This window comes from Aquarana catesbeiana, linkage group LG06 (genome assembly GCF_042186555.1).
Source record: "Aquarana catesbeiana isolate 2022-GZ linkage group LG06, ASM4218655v1, whole genome shotgun sequence".
Classification (NCBI taxonomy): domain Eukaryota; kingdom Metazoa; phylum Chordata; class Amphibia; order Anura; family Ranidae; genus Aquarana; species Aquarana catesbeiana.
Window position 1 is genome coordinate 412,485,763 of NC_133329.1, and position 23,869 is coordinate 412,509,631.

Below are 23,869 nucleotides of genomic sequence, written 5' to 3' on the forward strand. Positions count from 1 at the left end.
AGGGGTGTCACCATAGAACAGTACAGGTATGTCACTTGTCACCATAGAACAGTACAGGGGTGTCATCATAGAACAATACAGGGGTGTCACTATAGAACAGTACAGGGGTGTCACCATAGAACAGTACAGGGGTGTCACCATAGAACAATACAGGGGTGTCACTTGTCACCATAGAACAGTACAGGGGTGTCACTTGTCATCATAGAACAATACAGGGGTGTCATCATAGAACAATACAGGGGTGTCACTATAGAACAGTACAGGGGTGTCACCATAGAACAGTACAGGGGTGTCACCATAGAACAATACAGGGGTGTCACTTGTCACCATAGAACAGTACAGGGGTGTCACTTGTCATCATAGAACAATACAGGGGTGTCATCATAGAACAATACAGGGGTGTCACTATAGAACAGTACAGGGTTGTCACTTGTCACCATAGAACAATACAGAGGTGTCATCATAGAACAATACAGGGGTGTCACTATAGAACAGTACAGGGGTGTCACTTGTCACCATAGAACAGTACAGGGGTGTCACTTGTCACCATAGAACAGTACAGGGGTGTCACTTGTCATCATAGAACAATACAGGGGTGTCATCATAGAACAATACAGGGGTGTCACCATAGAACAATACAGGGGTGTCACCATAGAACAGTACAGGTATGTCACTTGTCACCATAGAACAGTACAGGGGTGTCACCTGTCATCATAGAACAGTACAGGGGTGTCACTATAGAACAGTACAGGGGTGTCACCATAGAACAGTACAGGGGTGTCACCATAGAACAATACAGGGGTGTCACCATAGAACAATACAGGGGTGTCACTTGTCACCATAGAACAGTACAGGGGTGTCACCTGTCATCATAGAACAGTACAGGGGTGTCACTATAGAACAGTACAGGGGTGTCACCATAGAACAATACAGGGGTGTCACCATAGAACAATACAGGGGTGTCACTATAGAACAATACAGGGGTGTCACTTGTCACCATAGAACAGTACAGGGGTGTCACTTGTCATCATAGAACAATACAGGGGTGTCATCATAGAACAATACAGGGGTGTCACCATAGAACAATACAGGGGTGTCACCATAGAACAGTACAGGTATGTCACTTGTCACCATAGAACAGTACAGGGGTGTCACCTGTCATCATAGAACAGTACAGGGGTGTCACTATAGAACAGTACAGGGGTGTCACCATAGAACAGTACAGGGGTGTCACCATAGAACAATACAGGGGTGTCACCATAGAACAATACAGGGGTGTCACCATAGAACAGTACAGGTATGTCACTTGTCACCATAGAACAGTACAGGGGTGTCACCTGTCATCATAGAACAGTACAGGGGTGTCACTATAGAACAGTACAGGGGTGTCACTATAGAACAGTACAGGGGTGTCACCATAGAACAATACAGGGGTGTCACTTGTCACCATAGAATAATACAGGGGTGTCACCATAGAACAATACAGGGGTGTCACCATAAAACAATACAGGGGTGTCACCATAGAACAGTACAGGGGTGTCACCATAGAACAATACAGGGGTGTCACCATAGAAAAATACAGGGGTGTCACCATAGAACAGTACAGGGGTGTCACCATAGAACAGTACAGGTATGTCACTTGTCACCATAGAACAGTACAGGGGTGTCACCATAGAACAGTACAGGTATGTCACTTGTCACCATAGAACAATACAGGGGTGTCATCATAGAACAATACAGGGGTGTCATCATAGAACAATACAGGGGTGTCACTATAGAACAGTACAGGGGTGTCACCATAGAACAGTACAGGGGTGTCACCATAGAACAATACAGGGGTGTCACCATAGAACAATACAGGGGTGTCACTATAGAACAGTACAGGGGTGTCACCATAGAACAGTACAGGGGTGTCACCATAGAACAATACAGGGGTGTCACCATAGAACAATACAGGGGTGTCACTTGTCATCATAGAACAATACAGGGGTGTCATCATAGAACAATACAGGGGTGTCACTATAGAACAGTACAGGGGTGTCACTTGTCACCATAGAACAGTACAGGGGTGTCACTTGTCACCATAGAACAGTACAGGGGTGTCACTTGTCATCATAGAACAATACAGGGGTGTCATCATAGAACAATACAGGGGTGTCACTATAGAACAGTACAGGGGTGTCACCATAGAACAGTACAGGGGTGTCACCATAGAACAATACAGGGGTGTCACCATAGAACAATACAGGGGTGTCACTTGTCATCATAGAACAATACAGGGGTGTCATCATAGAACAATACAGGGGTGTCACTATAGAACAGTACAGGGGTGTCACTTGTCACCATAGAACAGTACAGGGGTGTCACTTGTCATCATAGAACAATACAGGGGTGTCATCATAGAACAATACAGGGGTGTCACTATAGAACAGTACAGGGGTGTCACCATAGAACAGTACAGGGGTGTCACCATAGAACAGTACAGGGGTGTCACCATAGAACAGTACAGGGGTGTCACCATAGAACAATACAGGGGTGTCACCATAGAACAATACAGGGGTGTCACCATAGAACAATACAGGGGTGTCACTATAGAACAATACAGGGGTGTCACTATAGAACAGTACAGGGGTGTCACCATAGAACAATACAGGGGTGTCACCATAGAACAATACAGGGGTGTCATCATAGAACAATACAGGGGTGTCACTATAGAACAGTACAGGGGTGTCACCATAGAACAATACAGGGGTGTCACCATAGAACAATACAGGGGTGCCACCATAGAACAATACAGGGGTGTCACTATAGAACAATACAGGGGTGTCACTATAGAACAGTACAGGGGTGTCACCATAGAACAATACAGGGGTGTCATCATAGAACAAAACAGGGGTGTCACTTGTCACCATAGAATAATACAGGGGTGTCACCATAGAACAATACAGGGGTGTCACCATAGAACAATACAGGGGTGTCACCATAGAACAGTACAGGGGTGTCACCATAGAACAGTACAGGGGTGTCACCATAGAACAATACAGGGGTGTCACCATAGAAAAATACAGGGGTGTCACCATAGAACAGTACAGGGGTGTCACCATAGAACAGTACAGGTATGTCACTTGTCACCATAGAACAGTATAGGGGTGTCACTTGTCATCATAGAACAATACAGGGGTGTCACCATAGAACAGTACAGGGGTGTCACCATAGAACAGTACAGGGGTGTCACCATAGAACAATACAGGGGTGTCACCATAGAACAATACAGGGGTGTCACCATAGAACAATACAGGGGTGTCACCATAGAACAGTACAGGGGTGTCACCATAGAACAGTACAGGGGTGTCACCACAGAACAATACAGGGGTGTCACCATAGAACAATACAGGGGTGTCACCATAGAACAGTACAGGGGTGTCACCATAGAACAGTACAGGTATGTCACTTGTCACCATAGAACAGTATAGGGGTGTCACTTGTCATCATAGAACAATACAGGGGTGTCATCATAGAACAATACAGGGGTGTCACTATAGAACAGTACAGGGGTGTCACCATAGAACAGTACAGGGGTGTCACCATAGAACAGTACAGGGGTGTCACCATAGAACAGTACAGGGGTGTCACTTGTCACCATAGAACAGTACAGGGGTGTCACTTGTCATCATAGAACAATACAGGGGTGTCATCATAGAACAATACAGGGGTGTCACTATAGAACAGTACAGGGGTGTCACCATAGAACAGTACAGGGGTGTCACCATAGAACAGTACAGGGGTGTCACCATAGAACAATACAGGGGTGTCACCATAGAACAATACAGGGGTGTCACCATAGAACAATACAGGGGTGTCACCATAGAACAATACAGGGGTGTCACTATAGAACAATACAGGGGTGTCACTATAGAACAGTACAGGGGTGTCACCATAGAACAATACAGGGGTGTCACCATAGAACAATACAGGGGTGTCATCATAGAACAATACAGGGGTGTCACTATAGAACAGTACAGGGGTGTCACCATAGAACAATACAGGGGTGTCACCATAGAACAATACAGGGGTGCCACCATAGAACAATACAGGGGTGTCACCATAGAACAATACAGGGGTGTCACCATAGAACAGTACATGGGTGTCACCATAGAACAGTACAGGGGTGTCACTTGTCATCATAGAACAGTACAGGTATGTCACTTGTCACCATAGAACAGTACAGGGGTATCACCATAGAACAGTACAGGGGTGTCACCATAGAACAGTACAGGGGTGTCACCATAGAACAATACAGGGGTGTCACCATACAACAGTACAGGGGTGTCACCATAGAACAATACAGGGGTGACACCATAGAACAGTACAGGGGTGTCACTTGTCACCATAGAACAGTATAGGGGTGTCACCATAGAACAGTACAGGGGTGTCACCATAGAACAGTACAGGTATGTCACTTGTCACCATAGAACAGTATAGGGGTGTCACTTGTCATCATAGAACAATACAGGGGTGTCATCATAGAACAATACAGGGGTGTCACTATAGAACAGTACAGGGGTGTCACCATAGAACAGTACAGGGGTATCACCATAGAACAGTACAGGGGTGTCACCATAGAACAGTACAGGGGTGTCACTTGTCACCATAGAACAGTACAGGGGTGTCACTTGTCATCATAGAACAATACAGGGGTGTCATCATAGAACAATACAGGGGTGTCACCATAGAACAATACAGGGGTGTCACCATAGAACAATACAGGGGTGTCACCATAGAACAGTACAGGTATGTCACTTGTCACCATAGAACAGTACAGGGGTGTCACCTGTCATCATAGAACAGTACAGGGGTGTCACCATTGAACAATACAGGGGTGTCACTATAGAACAGTACAGGGGTGTCACCATAGAACAGTACAGGGGTGTCACCATAGAACAATACAGGGGTGTCACCATAGAACAATACAGGGGTGTCACTATAGAACAATACAGGGGTGTCACTATAGAACAGTACAGGGGTGTCACCATAGAACAATACAGGGGTGTCACTTGTCACCATAGAATAATACAGGAGTGTCACCATAGAACAATACAGGGGTGTCACCATAGAACAATACAGGGGTGTCACCATAGAACAGTACAGGGGTGTCACCATAGAACAATACAGGGGTGTCACCATAGAAAAATACAGGGGTGTCACCATAGAACAGTACAGGGGTGTCACCATAGAACAGTACAGGTATGTCACTTGTCACCATAGAACAGTACAGGGGTGTCACCATAGAACAGTACAGGTATGTCACTTGTCACCATAGAACAGTATAGGGGTGTCACTTGTCATCATAGAACAATACAGGGGTGTCACTATAGAACAGTACAGGGGTGTCACCATAGAACAGTACAGGGGTGTCACCATAGAACAGTACAGGGGTGTCACTTGTCACCATAGAACAGTACAGGGGTGTCACTTGTCATCATAGAACAATACAGGGGTGTCATCATAGAACAATACAGGGGTGTCACTATAGAACAGTACAGGGGTGTCACCATAGAACAGTACAGGGGTGTCACCATAGAACAGTACAGGGGTGTCACCATAGAACAATACAGGGGTGTCACCATAGAACAATACAGGGGTGTCACCATAGAACAATACAGGGGTGTCACCATAGAACAATACAGGGGTGTCACTATAGAACAATACAGGGGTTTCACTATAGAACAGTACAGGGGTGTCACCATAGAACAATACAGGGGTGTCACCATAGAACAATACAGGGGTGTCATCATAGAACAATACAGGGGTGTCACTATAGAACAGTACAGGGGTGTCACCATAGAACAGTACAGGGGTGTCACCATAGAACAATACAGGGGTGTCACCATAGAACAATACAGGGGTGTCACCATAGAACAGTACATGGGTGTCACCATAGAACAGTACAGGGGTGTCACTTGTCATCATAGAACAGTACAGGTATGTCACTTGTCACCATAGAACAGTACAGGGGTATCACCATAGAACAGTACAGGGGTGTCACCATAGAACAGTACAGGGGTGTCACCATAGAACAGTACAGGGGTGTCACTTGTCACCATAGAACAGTACAGGGGTGTCACTTGTCACCATAGAACAGTACAGGGGTGTCACCATAGAACAATACAGGGGTGACACCATAGAACAGTACAGGGGTGTCACTTGTCACCATAGAACAGTATAGGGGTGTCACCATAGAACAGTACAGGGTTGTCACCATAGAACAATACAGGGGTGTCACTATAGAACAGTACAGGGGTGTCATCATAGAACAGTACAGGGGTGTCACCATAGAACAGTACAGGGTTGTCACCATAGAACAGTACAGGGGTGTCATCATAGAACAATACAGGGGTGTCACCATAGAACAGTACATGGGTGTCACCATAGAACAATACAGGGGTGTCACCATAGAACAGTACAGGGTTGTCACCATAGAACAATACAGGGGTGTCACCATAGAACAGTACAGGTATGTCACTTGTCACCATAGAACAGTACAGGGGTGTCACTTGTCATCATAGAACAATACAGGGGTGTCATCATAGAACAATACAGGGGTGTCACCATAGAACAATACAGGGGTGTCACCATAGAACAATACAGGGGTGTCACCATAGAACAGTACAGGGGTGTCACCATAGAACAATACAGGGGTGTCACCATAGAACAATACAGGGGTGTCACTTGTCACCATAGAACAATACAGGGGTGTCACTATAGAACAGTACAGGGGTGTCACCATAGAACAATACAGGTGTGTCACCATAGAACAATACAGGGGTGTCACTTGTCACCATAGAACAATACAGGGGTGTCACCATAGAACAATAGAGGGGTGTTACCATAGAACAATACAGGGGTGTCACCATAGAACAGTACAGGGGTGTCACCATAGAACAGTACAGGGGTGTCACCATAGAACAATACAGGGGTGTCACCATAGAACAATACAGGGGTGTCACCATAGAACAGTACAGGGGTGTCACCATAGAACAGTACAGGGGTGTCACCATAGAACAATACAGGGGTGTCATCATAGAACAATACAGGGGTGTCACCATAGAAAAATACAGGGGTGTCACCATAGAACAGTACAGGTATGTCACTTGTCACCATAGAACAGTATAGGGGTGTCACTTGTCATCATAGAACAATACAGGGGTGTCATCATAGAACAATACAGGGGTGTCACTATAGAACAGTACAGGGGTGTCACCATAGAACAGTACAGGGGTGTCACCATAGAACAGTACAGGGGTGTCACCATAGAACAGTACAGGGGTGTCACCATAGAACAGTACAGGGGAGTCACCATAGAACAATACAGGGGTGTCACCATAGAACAATACAAGGGTGTCACCATAGAACAATACAGGGGTGTCACCATAGAACAATACAAGGGTGTCACCATAGAACAATACAGGGGTGTCACCATAGAACAATACAGGGGTGTCACCATAGAACAATACAGGGGTGTCACTATAGAACAATACATGGGTGTCACCATAGAACAATACAGGGGTGTCACTATAGAACAATACAGGGGTGTCACTATAGAACAGTACAGGGGTGTCACCATAGAACAATACAGGGGTGTCACCATAGAACAATACAGGGGTGTCATCATAGAACAATACAGGGGTGTCACTATAGAACAGTACAGGGGTGTCACCATAGAACAATACAGGGGTGTCACTATAGAACAATACAGGGGTGTCACTATAGAACAGTACAGGGGTGTCACCATAGAACAATACAGGGGTGTTATCATAGAACAATACAGGGGTGTCACCATAGAACAGTACATGGGTGTCACCATAGAACAGTACAGGTATGTCACTTGTCACCATAGAACAGTACAGGGGTGTCATCATAGAACAATACAGGGGTGTCACTATAGAACAATACAGGGGTGTCACCATAGAACAATACAGGGGTGTCACCATAGAACAATACAGGGGTGTCACTATAGAACAATACATGGGTGTCACCATAGAACAATACAGGGGTGTCACTATAGAACAATACAGGGGTGTCACTATAGAACAGTACAGGGGTGTCACCATAGAACAATACAGGGGTGTCACCATAGAACAATACAGGGGTGTCATCATAGAACAATACAGGGGTGTCACTATAGAACAGTACAGGGGTGTCACCATAGAACAATACAGGGGTGTCACTATAGAACAATACAGGGGTGTCACTATAGAACAATACATGGGTGTCACCATAGAACAATACAGGGGTGTCACTATAGAACAATACAGGGGTGTCACTATAGAACAGTACAGGGGTGTCACCATAGAACAATACAGGGGTGTCACCATAGAACAATACAGGGGTGTCATCATAGAACAATACAGGGGTGTCACCATAGAACAGTACATGGGTGTCACCATAGAACAGTACAGGTATGTCACTTGTCACCATAGAACAGTACAGGGGTGTCATCATAGAACAATACAGGGGTGTCACCATAGAACAGTACAGGGGTGTCACCAAAGAACAGTACAGGGGTGTCACTTGTCACCATAGAACAGTACAGGGGTGTCACCATAGAACAGTACAGGGGTGTCACCATAGAACAGTACAGGGGTGTCACCATAGAACAGTACAGGGGTGTCACTTGTCACCATAGAACAGTACAGGGGTGTCACCATAGAACAGTACAGGGGTGTCACTTGTCACCATAGAACAGTACAGGGGTGTCACCATAGAACAATACAGGGGTGTCACTTGTTACCATAGAACAGTACAGGGGTGTCACTTGTCACCATAGAACAGTACAGGGGTGTCACCATAGAACAATACAGGGGTGTCACTTGTCACCATAGAACAGTACAGGGGTGTCACCATAGAACAATACAGGGGTGTCACTTGTCACCATAGAACAGTATAGGGGTGTCACCATAGAACAATACAGGGGTGTCACTTGTCACCATAGAACAGTATAGGGGTGTCACTTGTCACCATAGAACAGTACAGGGGTGTCACCATAGAACAATACAGGGGTGTCACTTGTCACCATAGAACAGTACAGGGGTGTCACCATAGAACAATACAGGGGTGTCACTTGTCACCATAGAACAGTATAGGGGTGTCACCATAGAACAATACAGGGGTGTCACTTGTCACCATAGAACAGTATAGGGGTGTCACTTGTCACCATAGAACAGTATAGGGGTGTCACCATAGAACAGTACAGTTGAGTCGCCAACAGGCAGGTTTGGTAAAAGTGGAAGGGGGAAATCCAGTAAAAAGCAATGCAAAGTGCCATTGAGTGAGGAGATGACTGGAAAGCTCACCCATTACACTCACCCCGCTCTCTCCTCATGCCGGGCTCTCTGAGTGCTCCTGACGCCGGGTGACAAGGCTTGCTCTCAGCTCCCGGTCCTGGCTGCACCTGGCTCTAGCACAGCAATGTAAGGCCAGACCCAAGGACTAAGGGCCACATACCGACCTACACTGAGCTCCGGGCCTGTGGAATTAAAAAAATAAATAAATCATAGAACTCATATAAGAAATATCATTACAGGTGGTACCCCATACAGAATAAATAAAAGAAAAAGGGGGCACTGGCCTAGTGCATTATCTCACAACTTTTTTTATCAAAGGTAAAATAAACAAGAACTACCCACAATCGCAGGTAGAATGAGCACTTATCGGGCCACTCAGACTCCCAGACTGGCCGATGACTCTAGTATAGGGGGGACCTCATCAGGGTCTCTGTAGGCTGACACATTTCGAAAGGTATGTCCTTCTTCATCAAAGCCAAGTATTAAGTGATCATTCCGCCATATAAAAACCTTAACACATGATCCCTGTCCTGCCCACAACATGAGAGCCAGCCCCCCCCCCCCAAAAAAAGGGGGGGGGGGGTAAATAAATCTGGAAAGGGAATTATTACTCAAAAAATCAAAACTTGAAAATCCATGCACCAGAAGAATATATAGTAACAATAGATGGAACACGTATCATGTATCGTTTAAGTACAGATATACGTACTTATGTAATCAGTATGCAAGTTGAATATACCTTTCTTATAGGTCCCTTCCTTGTTAGTCCATATGCCGAAATATAAGTACAAAAAATAATAATATATAAGGAGATATATAAGGAGATATATAATATATAGCTAAGGAGACATATGCCCCTTGAAAGCTGGTGGGAGGGAGAGGGGAAGAAACCGGCTTTAAGCTGCTGGAGGGAGAGACACAGACACAGTGCATCATTCTGTAATTGTCCCTCCATCCCGCCACACTATTCCCCTGCTGTCCGGGCCAACCTGTGTGTCCCCACCAGGAAACCTGGTGGCACCCCCTATCAGTGACCCTGGTGTCACCCCCTCTGGCGGGTGTTACCCAGGTGCGTTCCTTGGGTGGGGGGGGGGGGGGGGGATTTGCAGCAGCTATCCTGATTTCAACAATTTTTCATTGAGACCCCAGGATTCCTTTTTGGAGCTAGTCAAGGGATTCCTCACCTGGGATCCTGGTCTGGAGAGATCACTGAACTATGTCCAGTGGATACTGGGAGTGAGTACTGAATGAGGCCAGGGCTCTAGTGACTGGTGTGCTGTATCCCCGGGTGGACAAGCCAATAGTATCCCTGCCTGGGAAAGCTACTAAGAAGAAGGCTCAGGCTCTGCCATCTGTACTTGTTCATACATAGAGACTTAGTGAAATGAAGTGTCCTTCTGCATTTATTCGGTGAAGCTGGAGTATCCCATATCACCATATACCCCATCCCAAGTTCTTCAGCAAAAAAAATCATAGACGACATCCCCTAGAACGATCACTGAGTCAGAATGATGCTGTGTGCCTGGCTGCCCCTGCACTAACTCTGGGGAAGAACTGGTTAACTTATAGCGGCTCCTACAGGTGAAGCGTTACATGGGCATAGAAGATACTGGAGATTTCAGGGTGCCTTAGTCCTAGCCAACGTGTCTTGTAGAATATTTCCTGGGGGGAACCCATGGTTAGTTCATGCCGCTTGCTGTACTTTCCCCACGATGCACCCCAATAGTGTCATCCTCCCATCCAGCATAGATTCCTCTATGTAGACATGATCCCCTACAGTGCGGTGTGATATTCTGGGGTAATGGCTCACATGTACTGCATTTTCCAGTGAGTCTCATACAACAGCTGTACCTTTCACAGCTCCCTGCTGCTCATCCCTCACGGACTTCACCTGTCTGGTGCCCTTGCAGCCTTATGGACTCCTGGTGGTAGAGTCACCAGATTTCCAAACCATGCCATTCAGGGACACCCCCACTTCCCAAAAAATCAGCTTGTGCTGTAACGAATCGCAGCATAGCCGGGGCGGTGGGTGCGCGCTCTACCCAGAAACACTGATCACTCCCCCCAAAAAAGACCGCGGCACCGCCACTTTACTCACTGACAGCACTTGTCCTCGCCGGACGACACCCGTTTCGCCTTGTTCCAATGCTGGCTCTACACTGCTCTGCAATGATTAGACCCAAGAAGAGGGACTTGTGATTTCTCAAATTGCAAGCAGGGGGCGGGGATTGTGCCTCTCCAGACATTTCCGAGAAGTACTGTCAGTGAGTAAAGCGGCGATGTGGCGGCCTTTTTTGGGGGCATCAGATCAGGGGGGGGGGGGGGTGTCTGTGTCAGTTTCATTACAGGACACTCAGGGGCGTTGCTGGGGGGGGGGTTGTATGTGGCGCAGCTTATTTTTTTCCTTTTTGGGCTGGGCGGTGGGGTTGTGTGACTTACCAGTACCCATCAATGCTGACCACTTAACACACCTGCCTGACACTGACCATTACACTGACCTGCCCGACCTACATACACTGACCTGCCTGACCTACATACACTGACCTACCTGACCTACATACACTGACCATTACACTGACCTGCCTGACCTACATACACTGACCTGCCCGACCTACATACACTGACCATTACACTGACCTGCCTGACCTACATACACTGACCTGCCTGACCTACATACACTGACCTGCCCGACCTACATACACTGACCTGCCTGACCTACATACACTGACCTACCTGACCTACATACACTGACCTGCCTGACCTTCATACACTGACCTACATACACTGACCTGCCTGACCTACATACATAACCTACATACACTGATCTGCCCGACCTACATACACTGACCTACCTGACCTACATACACTGACCTGCCTGACCTTCATACACTGACCTACATACACTGACCTGCCTGACCTACATACATAACCTACATACACTGATCTGCCCGACCTACATACACTGACCTACCTGACCTACATACACTGACCTGCCCGACCTACATACACTAACCTGCCTGACCTACATACACTGATCTGCTCGACCTACATACACTGACCTGCTCGACCTACATACACTGACCTACATACACTGACCTCCCCGACCTACATACACTGACCTGCTCGACCTACATACACTGACCTACATACACTGACCTCCCCGACCTACATACACTGACCTACATACACTGACCTGCCCGACCTACATACACTGACCTACATACACTGACCTGCCCGACCTACATACACTGACCTGCCCGACCTACATACACTGACCTGCCCGACCTACATACACTGACCTGCCCGACCTACATACACTGACCTGCCCAACCTACATACACTGACCATTACACTGACCTGCCCGACCTACATACACCGACCTACATACACTGACCTACATACACTGACCTGCCTGACCTACATACACTGACCTGCCTGACCTACATACACTGACCATTACACTGACCTGCCTGACCTACATACACTGACCTGCCCGACCTACATACACTGACCATTACACTGACCTGCCTGACCTACATACACTGACCTGCCTGACCTACATACACTGACCTGCCTGACCTACATACACTGACCTACCTGACCTACATACACTGACCTGCCTGACCTTCATACACTGACCTACATACACTGACCTGCCTGACCTACATACATAACCTACATACACTGATCTGCCCGACCTACATACACTGACCTACCTGACCTACATACACTGACCTGCCTGACCTTCATACACTGACCTACATACACTGACCTGCCTGACCTACATACATAACCTACATACACTGATCTGCCCGACCTACATACACTGACCTACCTGACCTACATACACTGACCTGCCCGACCTACATACACTAACCTGCCTGACCTACATACACTGATCTGCTCGACCTACATACACTGACCTGCTCGACCTACATACACTGACCTACATACACTGACCTCCCCGACCTACATACACTGACCTGCTCGACCTACATACACTGACCTACATACACTGACCTCCCCGACCTACATACACTGACCTACATACACTAACCTGCCCGACCTACATACACTGACCTACATACACTGACCTGCCCGACCTACATACACTGACCTGCCCGACCTACATACACTGACCTGCCCGACCTACATACACTGACCTGCCCGACCTACATACACTGACCTGCCCAACCTACATACACTGACCATTACACTGACCTGCCCGACCTACATACACCGACCTACATACACTGACCTACATACACTGACCTGCTCGACCTACATACACTGACCTACATACACTGACCTGCCCGACCTACATAGACTGACCTACATACACTGACCTGCCCGGCCTACATACACTGACCTGCCCGACCTACATACACTGACCTGCCCGACCTACATACACTGATCTGCCTGACCTACATACACTGACCATTACACTGACCTGCCGACCTACATACACTGACCTGCCTGACCTACATACACTGACCATTACACTGACCTGCCCGACCTACATACACTGACCTGCCCGACCTACATACACTGACCTGCCTGACCTACATACACTGACCATTACACTGACCTGCCCGACCTACATACACTGACCTGCCCGACCTACATACACTGACCTGCCCGACCTACATACACTGACCTGCCCGACCTACATACACTGACCTGCCTGACCTACATACATAACCTACATACACTGATCTGCCCGACCTACATACACTGACCTACCTGACCTACATACACTGACCTGCCTGACCTTCATACACTGACCTACATACACTGACCTGCCTGACCTACATACATAACCTACATACACTGATCTGCCCGACCTACATACACTGACCTACCTGACCTACATACACTGACCTGCCCGACCTACATACACTAACCTGCCTGACCTACATACACTGATCTGCTCGACCTACATACACTGACCTGCCTGACCTACATACACTGACCTGCTCGACCTACATACACTGACCTGCCCGACCTACATACACTGACCTACATACACTGACCTCCCCGACCTACATACACTGACCTACATACACTGACCTGCCCGACCTACATACACTGACCTACATACACTGACCTGCCCGACCTACATACACTGACCTGCCCGACCTACATACACTGACCTGCCCGACCTACATACACTGACCTGCCCGACCTACATACACTGACCTGCCCAACCTACATACACTGACCATTACACTGACCTGCCCGACCTACATACACCGACCTACATACACTGACCTGCCCGACCTACATACACTGACCTACATACACTGACCTGCCCGACCTACATAGACTGACCTACATACACTGACCTGCCCGGCGGTGATCTGTGATTTTTATTGGGACTGCGATATTGTGGCAGACAAATTGGACACTTTTGACACATTTTTGAGACCATTGACAATTATACAGCGATCAGTGCTATAAAAATGCACTGATTACTGTATAAATGTCGCTGGCAGGGAAGGAGTTAACACTAGGGGGCGATCAAGGGGTTAACTGTGTTCCCTAGGTGTGTTCTTACTGTAGGGGGGATGGGACTGACTCTCCCCTAAGAGAACCGGGATTTGTGTGTTTACACACACAAATCCCGGTTCTCGCTCTGTCACGAGAGATCGTGGGTGCCCGGCAGTCTCCGCACCCACTGGGCACTCACATCGGCTCCGGGCACACGCTGCGGGCGCGGGCCTCCGGCAGGGTGCGCGCCTCCTACAGTGTCTTGAAGGGCCGACGTACAGTTACGGTGTCTCACCCAGGGGAGCCAACCTGCCGCAGTATAACTGCGGCGGCTGGTCTGGAACCGGTTAAAGCCCCATGTACTCCTGGGGAGGGTAGAGCCCTGAACTATGCCCAAGCCAATAATTATAAACCTTATTATGATTATAGGCTTTAGATTATAAGGGCTTTGCACACCTGTAAACACACAAAGCCTGCTGGTCTCTAGTAAGACCAGGATGCAGGATCACAGGCTTCTTGCCTCCCAAAGCTCTTTGAAGCCTCGTGGACTCTTGGGGAGGGTGGAGCCCTGAACTATGCCCAAGCCAATGATTATAGACCTTATTATGATTATAGGCCTTAGATTATAAGGGTTGTGCACACCTGTACACACAAAGCCTGCCGGTCTCCAGTAAGACCTGGCCACAGGATTACAGTCTTTCTTCCTCCCGAAGCTCTTTGAATCCTCTGGACTCCAGACCCCGATCTGGGAATTACAAAACTCTGAGAAAGCTGCAAGGTCAACTTTCTCTGCTCTGAACAGAACTAGTGGAGCTTCCCGCTCTGCATTTGTGAGAACCCTGTGTCACTTTTCTCTGTTCTTCCACAGCCTTGCACTGTCACATGGATCAGTGAGCACAGATGATGATTCTGTTTTATTTCCTTTCCCTCCAGATTGAGAGAATACAGAACATACATATGCATCAGAACTACCAAATTAAGAAGAACAGTATCGATACCAAGAATGGTAACAAGAACAACGAGAAGAGGCTCTTCCATGGCACAGAGAGTACAACAACAGATAATATAAATCGCAATGGGTTCAACAGAGCCTACGCTGGAACCAACGGTGAGAAGAGACACCCCCCCCCCCCACTATCCTTCTGTATTCTTCCCAGGGGTCTGATACAGGACCAGCTGAGAGCAACGCCCATCTGAACATACGAGCAAAGTGTGTCCGTTGCACCACATTGTAAAACTGGGGGGGGGGGGGGGGGGGGGGGGGGGGCATTAGAGTGTAAATTTTGTTTATTAAAAAAAATCATACAAACATATAGCTTATTAATAAAAACATTTACATAAAAAGAAATAACAACCAAACAAAAACAAGCGTGCTTACATCAGCAGCTTTCTGCCAAAATAACATAGAAAGAAACATATTTTAAAGAGGGAGTCCACCTAAAAAAAAATTATTAAAAGCCAGCAGCTACAAATACTGCAGCTGCTGACTTTTAATAAATGGACACTTACCTGTCCTGGAGTCCAGCGATGTCGGCAGCCGAAGCCGATCAATCACTCGGCTTTCGGCTGCCGCCGCTATTCTCTGTGAGGGAATCAGGAAGTGAAGCATTGCGGCTTCACTTCCCAGTTCCCTACTGCGCATGCACGAGTAGCCCTGCGTGTCCTAAGTGGTCCCCGATATCTCCTGGGACCTGTGTGTTTCCCAGGAGACAGCGGGGGGGGGGGGGGGGGGGGGCGCGGGAAGGGGCATGACTCCCGCGGGAGTCTATTCCAGGAAGTGGGTGCAAATACCTGTAGTAGATAGGTATCTGCACCCCCCTCCCCCCTGAAAGGTGCCAATTGTGGCACGGGGGGGGGGGGGGATCAGATGAGCGGAAGTTCCACTTTTGGGTGGAACTCCGCTTTAATGACAACAGAAAAGAGACTACAAACCCCGAACCTCAACTCAAACACAATCCAGGCTAAGAAACATTTTAAGATTTAACCGCCATCAGGATGCTTTAGATACAGGCTTCTTGGTTTGCTCACCCCCCTCCCTACTCGGAGACCCTACATGTTTTATTATTCTCTGCGATTCCTCCTCCATAGAAGTCACCGACTTCTCAGCAGATGAACCCTCCACCTCAGAAAATGCCCCAAACGTATTTGATACCTCCACCCTCAACGATTCCAAAACCCCCCCATTAACCCTCCCCCCCCCACATCATTCACCCCAACTTCCACATCTTTCACCCTGACTTCCACATCATTCACCTTGCATTCTGCACCAGCCACTCTCATTCCCTTCCCACCTCCCCCCCATACCATCATCCAATCCATGGAGGTATTGGCACCATCATACATGTTGGTCTAGCACCCTCCATTGCCTTCACTACACTAGGAGAAACAATAGGTGCCGACACAGATTTGACAACCACACTTTTTGACACTGACTGGAGAACCACAGACTGGGGGGACACTGACACCATAGCCGGCCTCACAAACACAGATTCTGATGGGACAGAGACACTAGGATCCCCTGGTACAACCTCCGCCAACCCAGACTCTTCTCTATCCAGACAGAAGAATTCCTCTACTAACTCAGGCTTATTGTGCAAAGCCTCAGGGCACCGGCTATAAGGGTGACCAACCTTATCATATAGGTTACATTTAATGATCCTACAGTCCCTCACCAGATGCCCCAGTTCCTGACACAAAGAGCACTTCTATTCTGGACAGGAAGAGGAGAAATGTCCCTTGACATTTATGGCACAGCTTAGGTTGACCACGGTAGAAGATGGTAATTCTATCTCTACCAATAAAGGCAGAGGAGGGCAAATGCTGGAACACATTCTCACACGCTCTCAACTTCATTGACACCGACCACCCATCCGTCCAGATTCCTCTATCGGTCATAATCTTTTTTAGGGGGCACAAAGTTTCACCAAACCTCCTCAACCAGACCCATAAATCCTCGGGGGGGTATAGACTCATTCCTTGTCAAGATAGTCACATTCTTAATCAAGCGCTGACGTGAGACAACTTTGGGGACAAGCCCCTTCCGGTCCGGCTGGCCCCTATATACATGCTCAAACCGTTACCAAAACAGATCCAGTGACTCTGGACGCACAAATGACAAGCCATATTCATAGGAACCAGCCGGACCGATAAGCACATAAATATCCTCCGCCTTAAATCCAATGGCTAGGATCTTATCCATAACCTCCCTCCTGATAGGTGGAATACCTCCTCCTTCCCACCTAAGCTGTACCACATTCCTGTGTTTAATGGAGAAAGGTGCGTTAGGTGAAAGTCCCACAACTGGCTCCCTTCCACCAGCAGCAGCATGACTTTGTCCCGACACAGCCTTAGCATAGTTTCTAACTGGGACAGATGACACATCAACTGGCTGCATAGAAATATTAACTGGCTGCATAGGAACCTCTGAAATCTGGTTTGGTAAATTACCCACCACTTAATCCTCCCTCCTCCCCTCCAGCACAACAGTTCTGCTCACCATAGTCCAAGAAGTACCACAGTTACTAGCAGTCTCGTCATCCAGTAAAGCCTTCCTTTTAGAAAAAACACCAGCTGTTTCAGCCCTCCTGCTCTGCAGTTTCAATGTTCATGCGACATTCCTACTCTGCAGTCTTATAGGGCGTACACACGGTCGGACTTTGTTCGGACATTCCGACAACAAAATCCTAGGATTTTTTCCGACGGATGTTGGCTCAAACTTGTTTTGTCTACACACGGTCGCACAAAGTTGTCGGAAAATCCGATCGTTCTAAACGCGGTGACGTAAAACACGTACGTCTGGACTATAAACGGGGCAGTGGCCAATAGCTTTCATCTCTTTATTTATTCTGAGCATGCGGGGCACTTTGTCCGTCGGATTTGTGTACACACGATCGGAATTTCCGACAACGGATTTTGTTGTCGGGAAATTTTATTTCCTGCTCTCCAACTTTGTGTGTCGGAAAATCCGATGGAAAATGTCCGATGGAGCCCACACACGGTCGGAATTTCCGACAACACGCTCCGATCGGACATTTTCCATCGGAAAATCCGACCGTGTGTACGGGGCATTAATGTCCACAGCCAGCAGAAACTTTTCTGTCTGGATACATGCCAGCTCCTCCTGCATTCCCTGCCGATTGCAAGGATCTGTTGGCAGGTGCAATCTCTTTCTTTGTAGCAGCAATCTCAGGAAAGTCCTCCACACACTGAGAGAGATTTTTCAGCAAGCACTTCTTTATCAAGATCTTCATCTGATAAGTCGGTGCCACTCAAGGGAGATTCCATTTCTGTAATGGCCTGCAGCAATCCGCCATTTTCCTTAACCTCCTCCTGACATGACCCAGGCTGCTCGGGAGGGGGGGGCAGATACTGACTCAGGTGCAACAGATCCTAAGACAGGGGTAGTACTGGGGCCACCATGTGAAGCCACTTCCTTACTATCCATCCATACTGTTGCCGTTGCTGTGGTATCCACCCTCTGGCTGGTACTGGCACAGGCACTCTCCTTCATTTGTTGGAATCTCTCCTCATTCTCATATTTCTCCTTGAACACACTGCTTCGAGAGGCAACCAACTTCTCCTGCTTTTTCAATGCCTCCTCCAGAGACTTCAGCATGGAGACTTCTCTCTTACTGCTTCCAGACTTACTGTGCAGAAATTTCTTTTTCCTAAAATTTTCTTTCATGACAGCAAGTTTCTGTTCCTCCTTAGTAATGCGGCAAAGTCTGTTCACCACTCTCTCCTGAAAGACTGGTAATGACTCCCCTTGCATAGGGACAGGCCCAGGATCCATGGCAGCTTGAGCACATGGTGTAGGCCTCAGTGCCTCTGAAGAGCATCCACCTTCGTCCCCCCCCCCCCCCCCCCCCACTGCATGGTGGTTGGGGGAGAAACCTGCAGGACAGGCCCAGGCTTGATGTTTCCTCCAGCTGAGACCAAAGCAGACTGAGCCAACAGCACCTTGCAAAACAGCACCACCTGGTGGAGAAGCTCCTCTGGTACAGAGACTGATGTGACTGGCTCAGTGATTTCTGTATAACACTTCGGTATATGTCAGAGCTATATAAATGTATAATAATAATAGTGTGTGACTGTGAGGGAGGGGACAGTAGATTGTAAGCTCCTCTGGTGCAGAGATTGATGTGACTGTAGATTGTGTGTCTCTCCTCCTTGTGCTTTATGAGAGTTGGTACAATAATAGGAATATAATATCTCAGGCGTGACATAGGTATCCTCATGTGTATATTCTGTATTGTATCTCGTGATCTGTGATGAATACTTTTCTTTCTCTCTCTATGAGTACAGCTGCAAAGTTGGGAAAAGGGACGTATTTCGCTGCTGAAGCCATTTACTCCGCGGATGACACATACTCCAAACCGGATACAAATGGATACAAATACATGTACCTGGCCCGTGTCCTCACCGGTGTTTACTGTGTTGGGAATGAGGCGATGATCGTCCCTCCAGCCAAGAACCCATCAAACCCCACCGACCTGTATGACAGCGCCACAGATAACATATCAGCACCCTCGGTGTTCGTGATATTTAATGACGTCCAGGCCTATCCAGAATATCTCATCACCTTCGCCATGTGACTTCGGAGAGGACAATGAGGACCATGGGGAAGTGTCAAGACTCTCAGAAGCTTCCCTGTACAGCTCGCAGCATCACCTGACAAGATCACTCCTCTTGGAGCACACATTCCTTTTTTTTTTACTGCTGTTTGTGTCTTACTTTGCCTTCTGGTCTGAACAATATTGCCTTAAAGTGCCTGTGGCTTCCTTAAAGTAACTCTTATCAAACAAATCCTCTCTCTTGTCAGTTTCAGATGGAACTCTTTAACTTTAAAGTGCACCTGTACTCAGGCAATACAACAGCAATACAGAGCAGAGAAGGGGAAGGAAAGACCCCTAATCAGCTTTGATTTTCTGTCTTTTACCCTGTTAGGAGATTTTTACTCACTTCCTGTTTGGTGAAGGGAAATATTCTTTAATGGAGCCCTGGATAGCAGGTAAAACCTGACAGAGGTCATAATCCACCATCACTCTACCTGAAACTAACAAAAAAATAAAAGATTTGGCTTGACATACACTTTCAGGGGTCTAAATAAAAATTTCCCATGCAAATGTTATTTATTTCTTATGCAGCAAAGTCTCCGGCCTCCTCCAGTCTAATGAGAACCTTCAGGGCCAAAGATAGCCGACATCCTTCTGTATGTGGTGGGTTGTGAGGTATAGTGGATCCAAGGTGGATAAAGTTATTGGGCGCCAGACACTTCTTGGATGTAAAAGAGGTTTTATTTCTCCTAACAGTCCTTTTTATATTTTGAGGGGGGAAAGAGGATTAGGACCAGGACACCCTTAAGCAGTTGCAATTTCAGTTGGTAGACTTCGAGACTTCAACAGGAGGACAGCTGTACAGGGAAAGGCCCCAGCAAGCCGCCACATCTGCACGTGCAGGATTGCTGTCTCCTATGGTAACAGTCCTTTAACAGTTCCTAACACAAATGCTTACAGTCCTCTTTGCTTCACTACAACTTCTACTTGTAGTTCTTCAGCCCCTTGAGCTCCTGGTCTCTCACTGGACCCTCTGATTCCCTGACTCTGAATCCCTGGAGCTACTCAAAGCTTTGTGGTGGTATCTCCCTCAAGCGTCACCCCTGCTTCCCTGCTGGGTCCCTAGCTTGGCACTCCAGATACTTCTCAAGCTTCCCCCCTGCTAACCGGCTCAGTCCCTGGCTTGACTTACAGGGCTGCTCTGCAAGCATCACCTCCGCGGGTTGGGTCCCTGACTTGATCACCGCCTGAAGTTTCCCGATTCTCCACCATGCCCTTCAGTGAGAATGCTGCTCCGGTACTTGCTTCAGTTACTCACTGAGGTCCCTGGTAATAAGGTGGTTTGTCCCTTAGTGGCGACAGCTTTCATTCTACCTCCGACCACAAAAGGTTCTCCGGCCGGCAGAACCTTCACTTTTGGTTGGACTGCAAGACGCAATCCCAACCCTACGCTGCCCTCTTACTTCTGGAAAGGCCCTCACACAGCCTGGCAGCCAGATGTCCCCGGGATAGGCCCAGTCTCTGGCCTAGTAGCTCGGGGTGTATGACACATGTCCACTCAGACAGCCGTCAAGGTGGCACAGAACACTGATCACCTGACCTCACCCGAATATATATGTTCTCCCAGCAGGCCAAGGGATTCAAGAAAACCCCTGCCCATTGGCTGAGATACCCCATATACCCATAACCTGACCTTGGGTTGCCCTTCTTGTATCTAGCACCACCAAGTACCTGGTCACCTAGTGGTAGAAGAGAAAAGTGCAACAAGGCCAAACTTAGGGAGAAATCAATGGATCTTTAGCAATTGACCAGGGCAACTACTCCTGGCAAGTAAACCTGTGAGGAGCTCCCTGACTAAACCCCCAGGGTGCTACATTTTATGATCGTCAGCTCCATCTAGTGGTCATAAGGTGGTAATTTCCTGAAATACCTCAAATAAGAAAGCACCTCAATAATATGGCCACCAGATGGAGCTGATGATCATAGTAAATAAACATATTAAGCAACTTATGGGGATTATTCATAACAGTTGGGCGAATGCTCGTGTGTTGGATCAGCAATAAAAAAAAAAAAAAATTATATATATATATATATATATATATATATATATATATATATATATATATATATATAGCCCTATGAGTGATATAAACACATGCATAAAGAGAACAGACATCTATAATGACACCTAACAGGGGGGCAGATCTGGAGTAAAGAAAAGTTTGAACTGGAGAGGGTTCCAATGGAAGCTGCACAGTCCTGAAAGCTGGGAGCCAGACGGTGGCAGCCTCCATCTGACACTAGTCACACAGGTATTTTGTTTGATCAGAGAACCCCTCTAACCTAGCCATGTATTTTCAAAATGTGCTTCTTATTATTCCAATTTCTTATGTTTACCGTTAGATATTTTTAATGTGTCGCCATATGGCATTAATACATTTTTTTACAATTGGTATGAAGAGATTATCTCACAGGTATAATGATTCTGATTGTACAATCTTAGCAGGGCCGTCTTTAACGTAGGGCAGAAGGGGCAGCTGCCCCGGGCCCAGTCATTGTTGTGGGGCCCAAAGCAGCGGCCCCTTGAGCATGCCTGTGTTTGTTTGTTTTTTGGGATGTTGGGGAGGAGAGCGAAATTACATGGAAGGGCAAGAAAATGTTTGCCCAGAGTCCAATAAATATTAAAGATGGCCCCGAATCTTAGTGTTTGCATACACAGTCCAATCACTGTCCTATACAGCCTATCCTGTTTTTATCGTTGGATTGCATCAGATCTTATATGACTGCCGACCTTCCATATATAACTTCTGGCAGTTCTTAGGGTACCCTATAGGGTTAGATATTACTCCCATCCTCACATTGGGCTCTTACATATTTATGATTCTCCCTGGGGTGACTCTCTGTATGTAGCAATGGCCTCTGTGTGGATTCTAAGCTGTCACCCCCCCCCCCAACCCGAAATGTACAATATAAACAGCAATTAAAAATAATAAAACATTGAACCCATTATGTTTTTGATTAGGGCCTTTATTGGAGATTAACTTAAACTTTGACTTGAACTTTTATTAACCATTTGACCTCTTTAGGATTTTACCCCTTCATGACCAGGGCATTTGGAACTGCGCTACTTTAACTGGTAATTGCGCATTCATGCAACGCTGTACCCAAATAAAATATATGTCATTTTTTTCACACAAATAGAGCTTTCTTTTGGTGCTACTTGATAAACACCACATGTGTGAAAAGTTTTCACAACCTAGAGACATAGAGGGGCCCAAAATCCAAAGAGCACCTTTGGGCTTTCAAAGAGCATGAATAACGCATTTAATTTCAACCTATCACTTTTCTGACAGCCTATTACATTTTTGGAGCTCCTGGAGCACCAGAACAGTGGAAATAAATGTTCCAATTTTGGAAAGCAAACACACAAAACAGAAATTTTCTGAAAGGCATAGTGATTCTTTTGAAAAATTTAAAAAA

At 47.1% G+C, this 23,869-nt stretch overlaps 1 protein-coding gene across 1 annotated transcript in view; it reads left to right on the forward strand.

The window, feature by feature from the left end:
* The window catches only part of LOC141147292 (protein mono-ADP-ribosyltransferase PARP14-like), a 132,438-nt gene extending 109,042 nt beyond the window's left edge, over positions 1-23,396 (forward strand). The window contains exons 16-17 of the mRNA XM_073634501.1: positions 15,768-15,942; positions 20,139-23,396. Coding sequence (XP_073490602.1) covers positions 15,768-15,942; positions 20,139-20,428 — 465 coding nt within the window. The 3' untranslated portion in view covers positions 20,429-23,396. The remainder of the gene's footprint in view (positions 1-15,767; positions 15,943-20,138) is intronic.
* Positions 23,397-23,869: the final 473 nt, after the last annotated feature.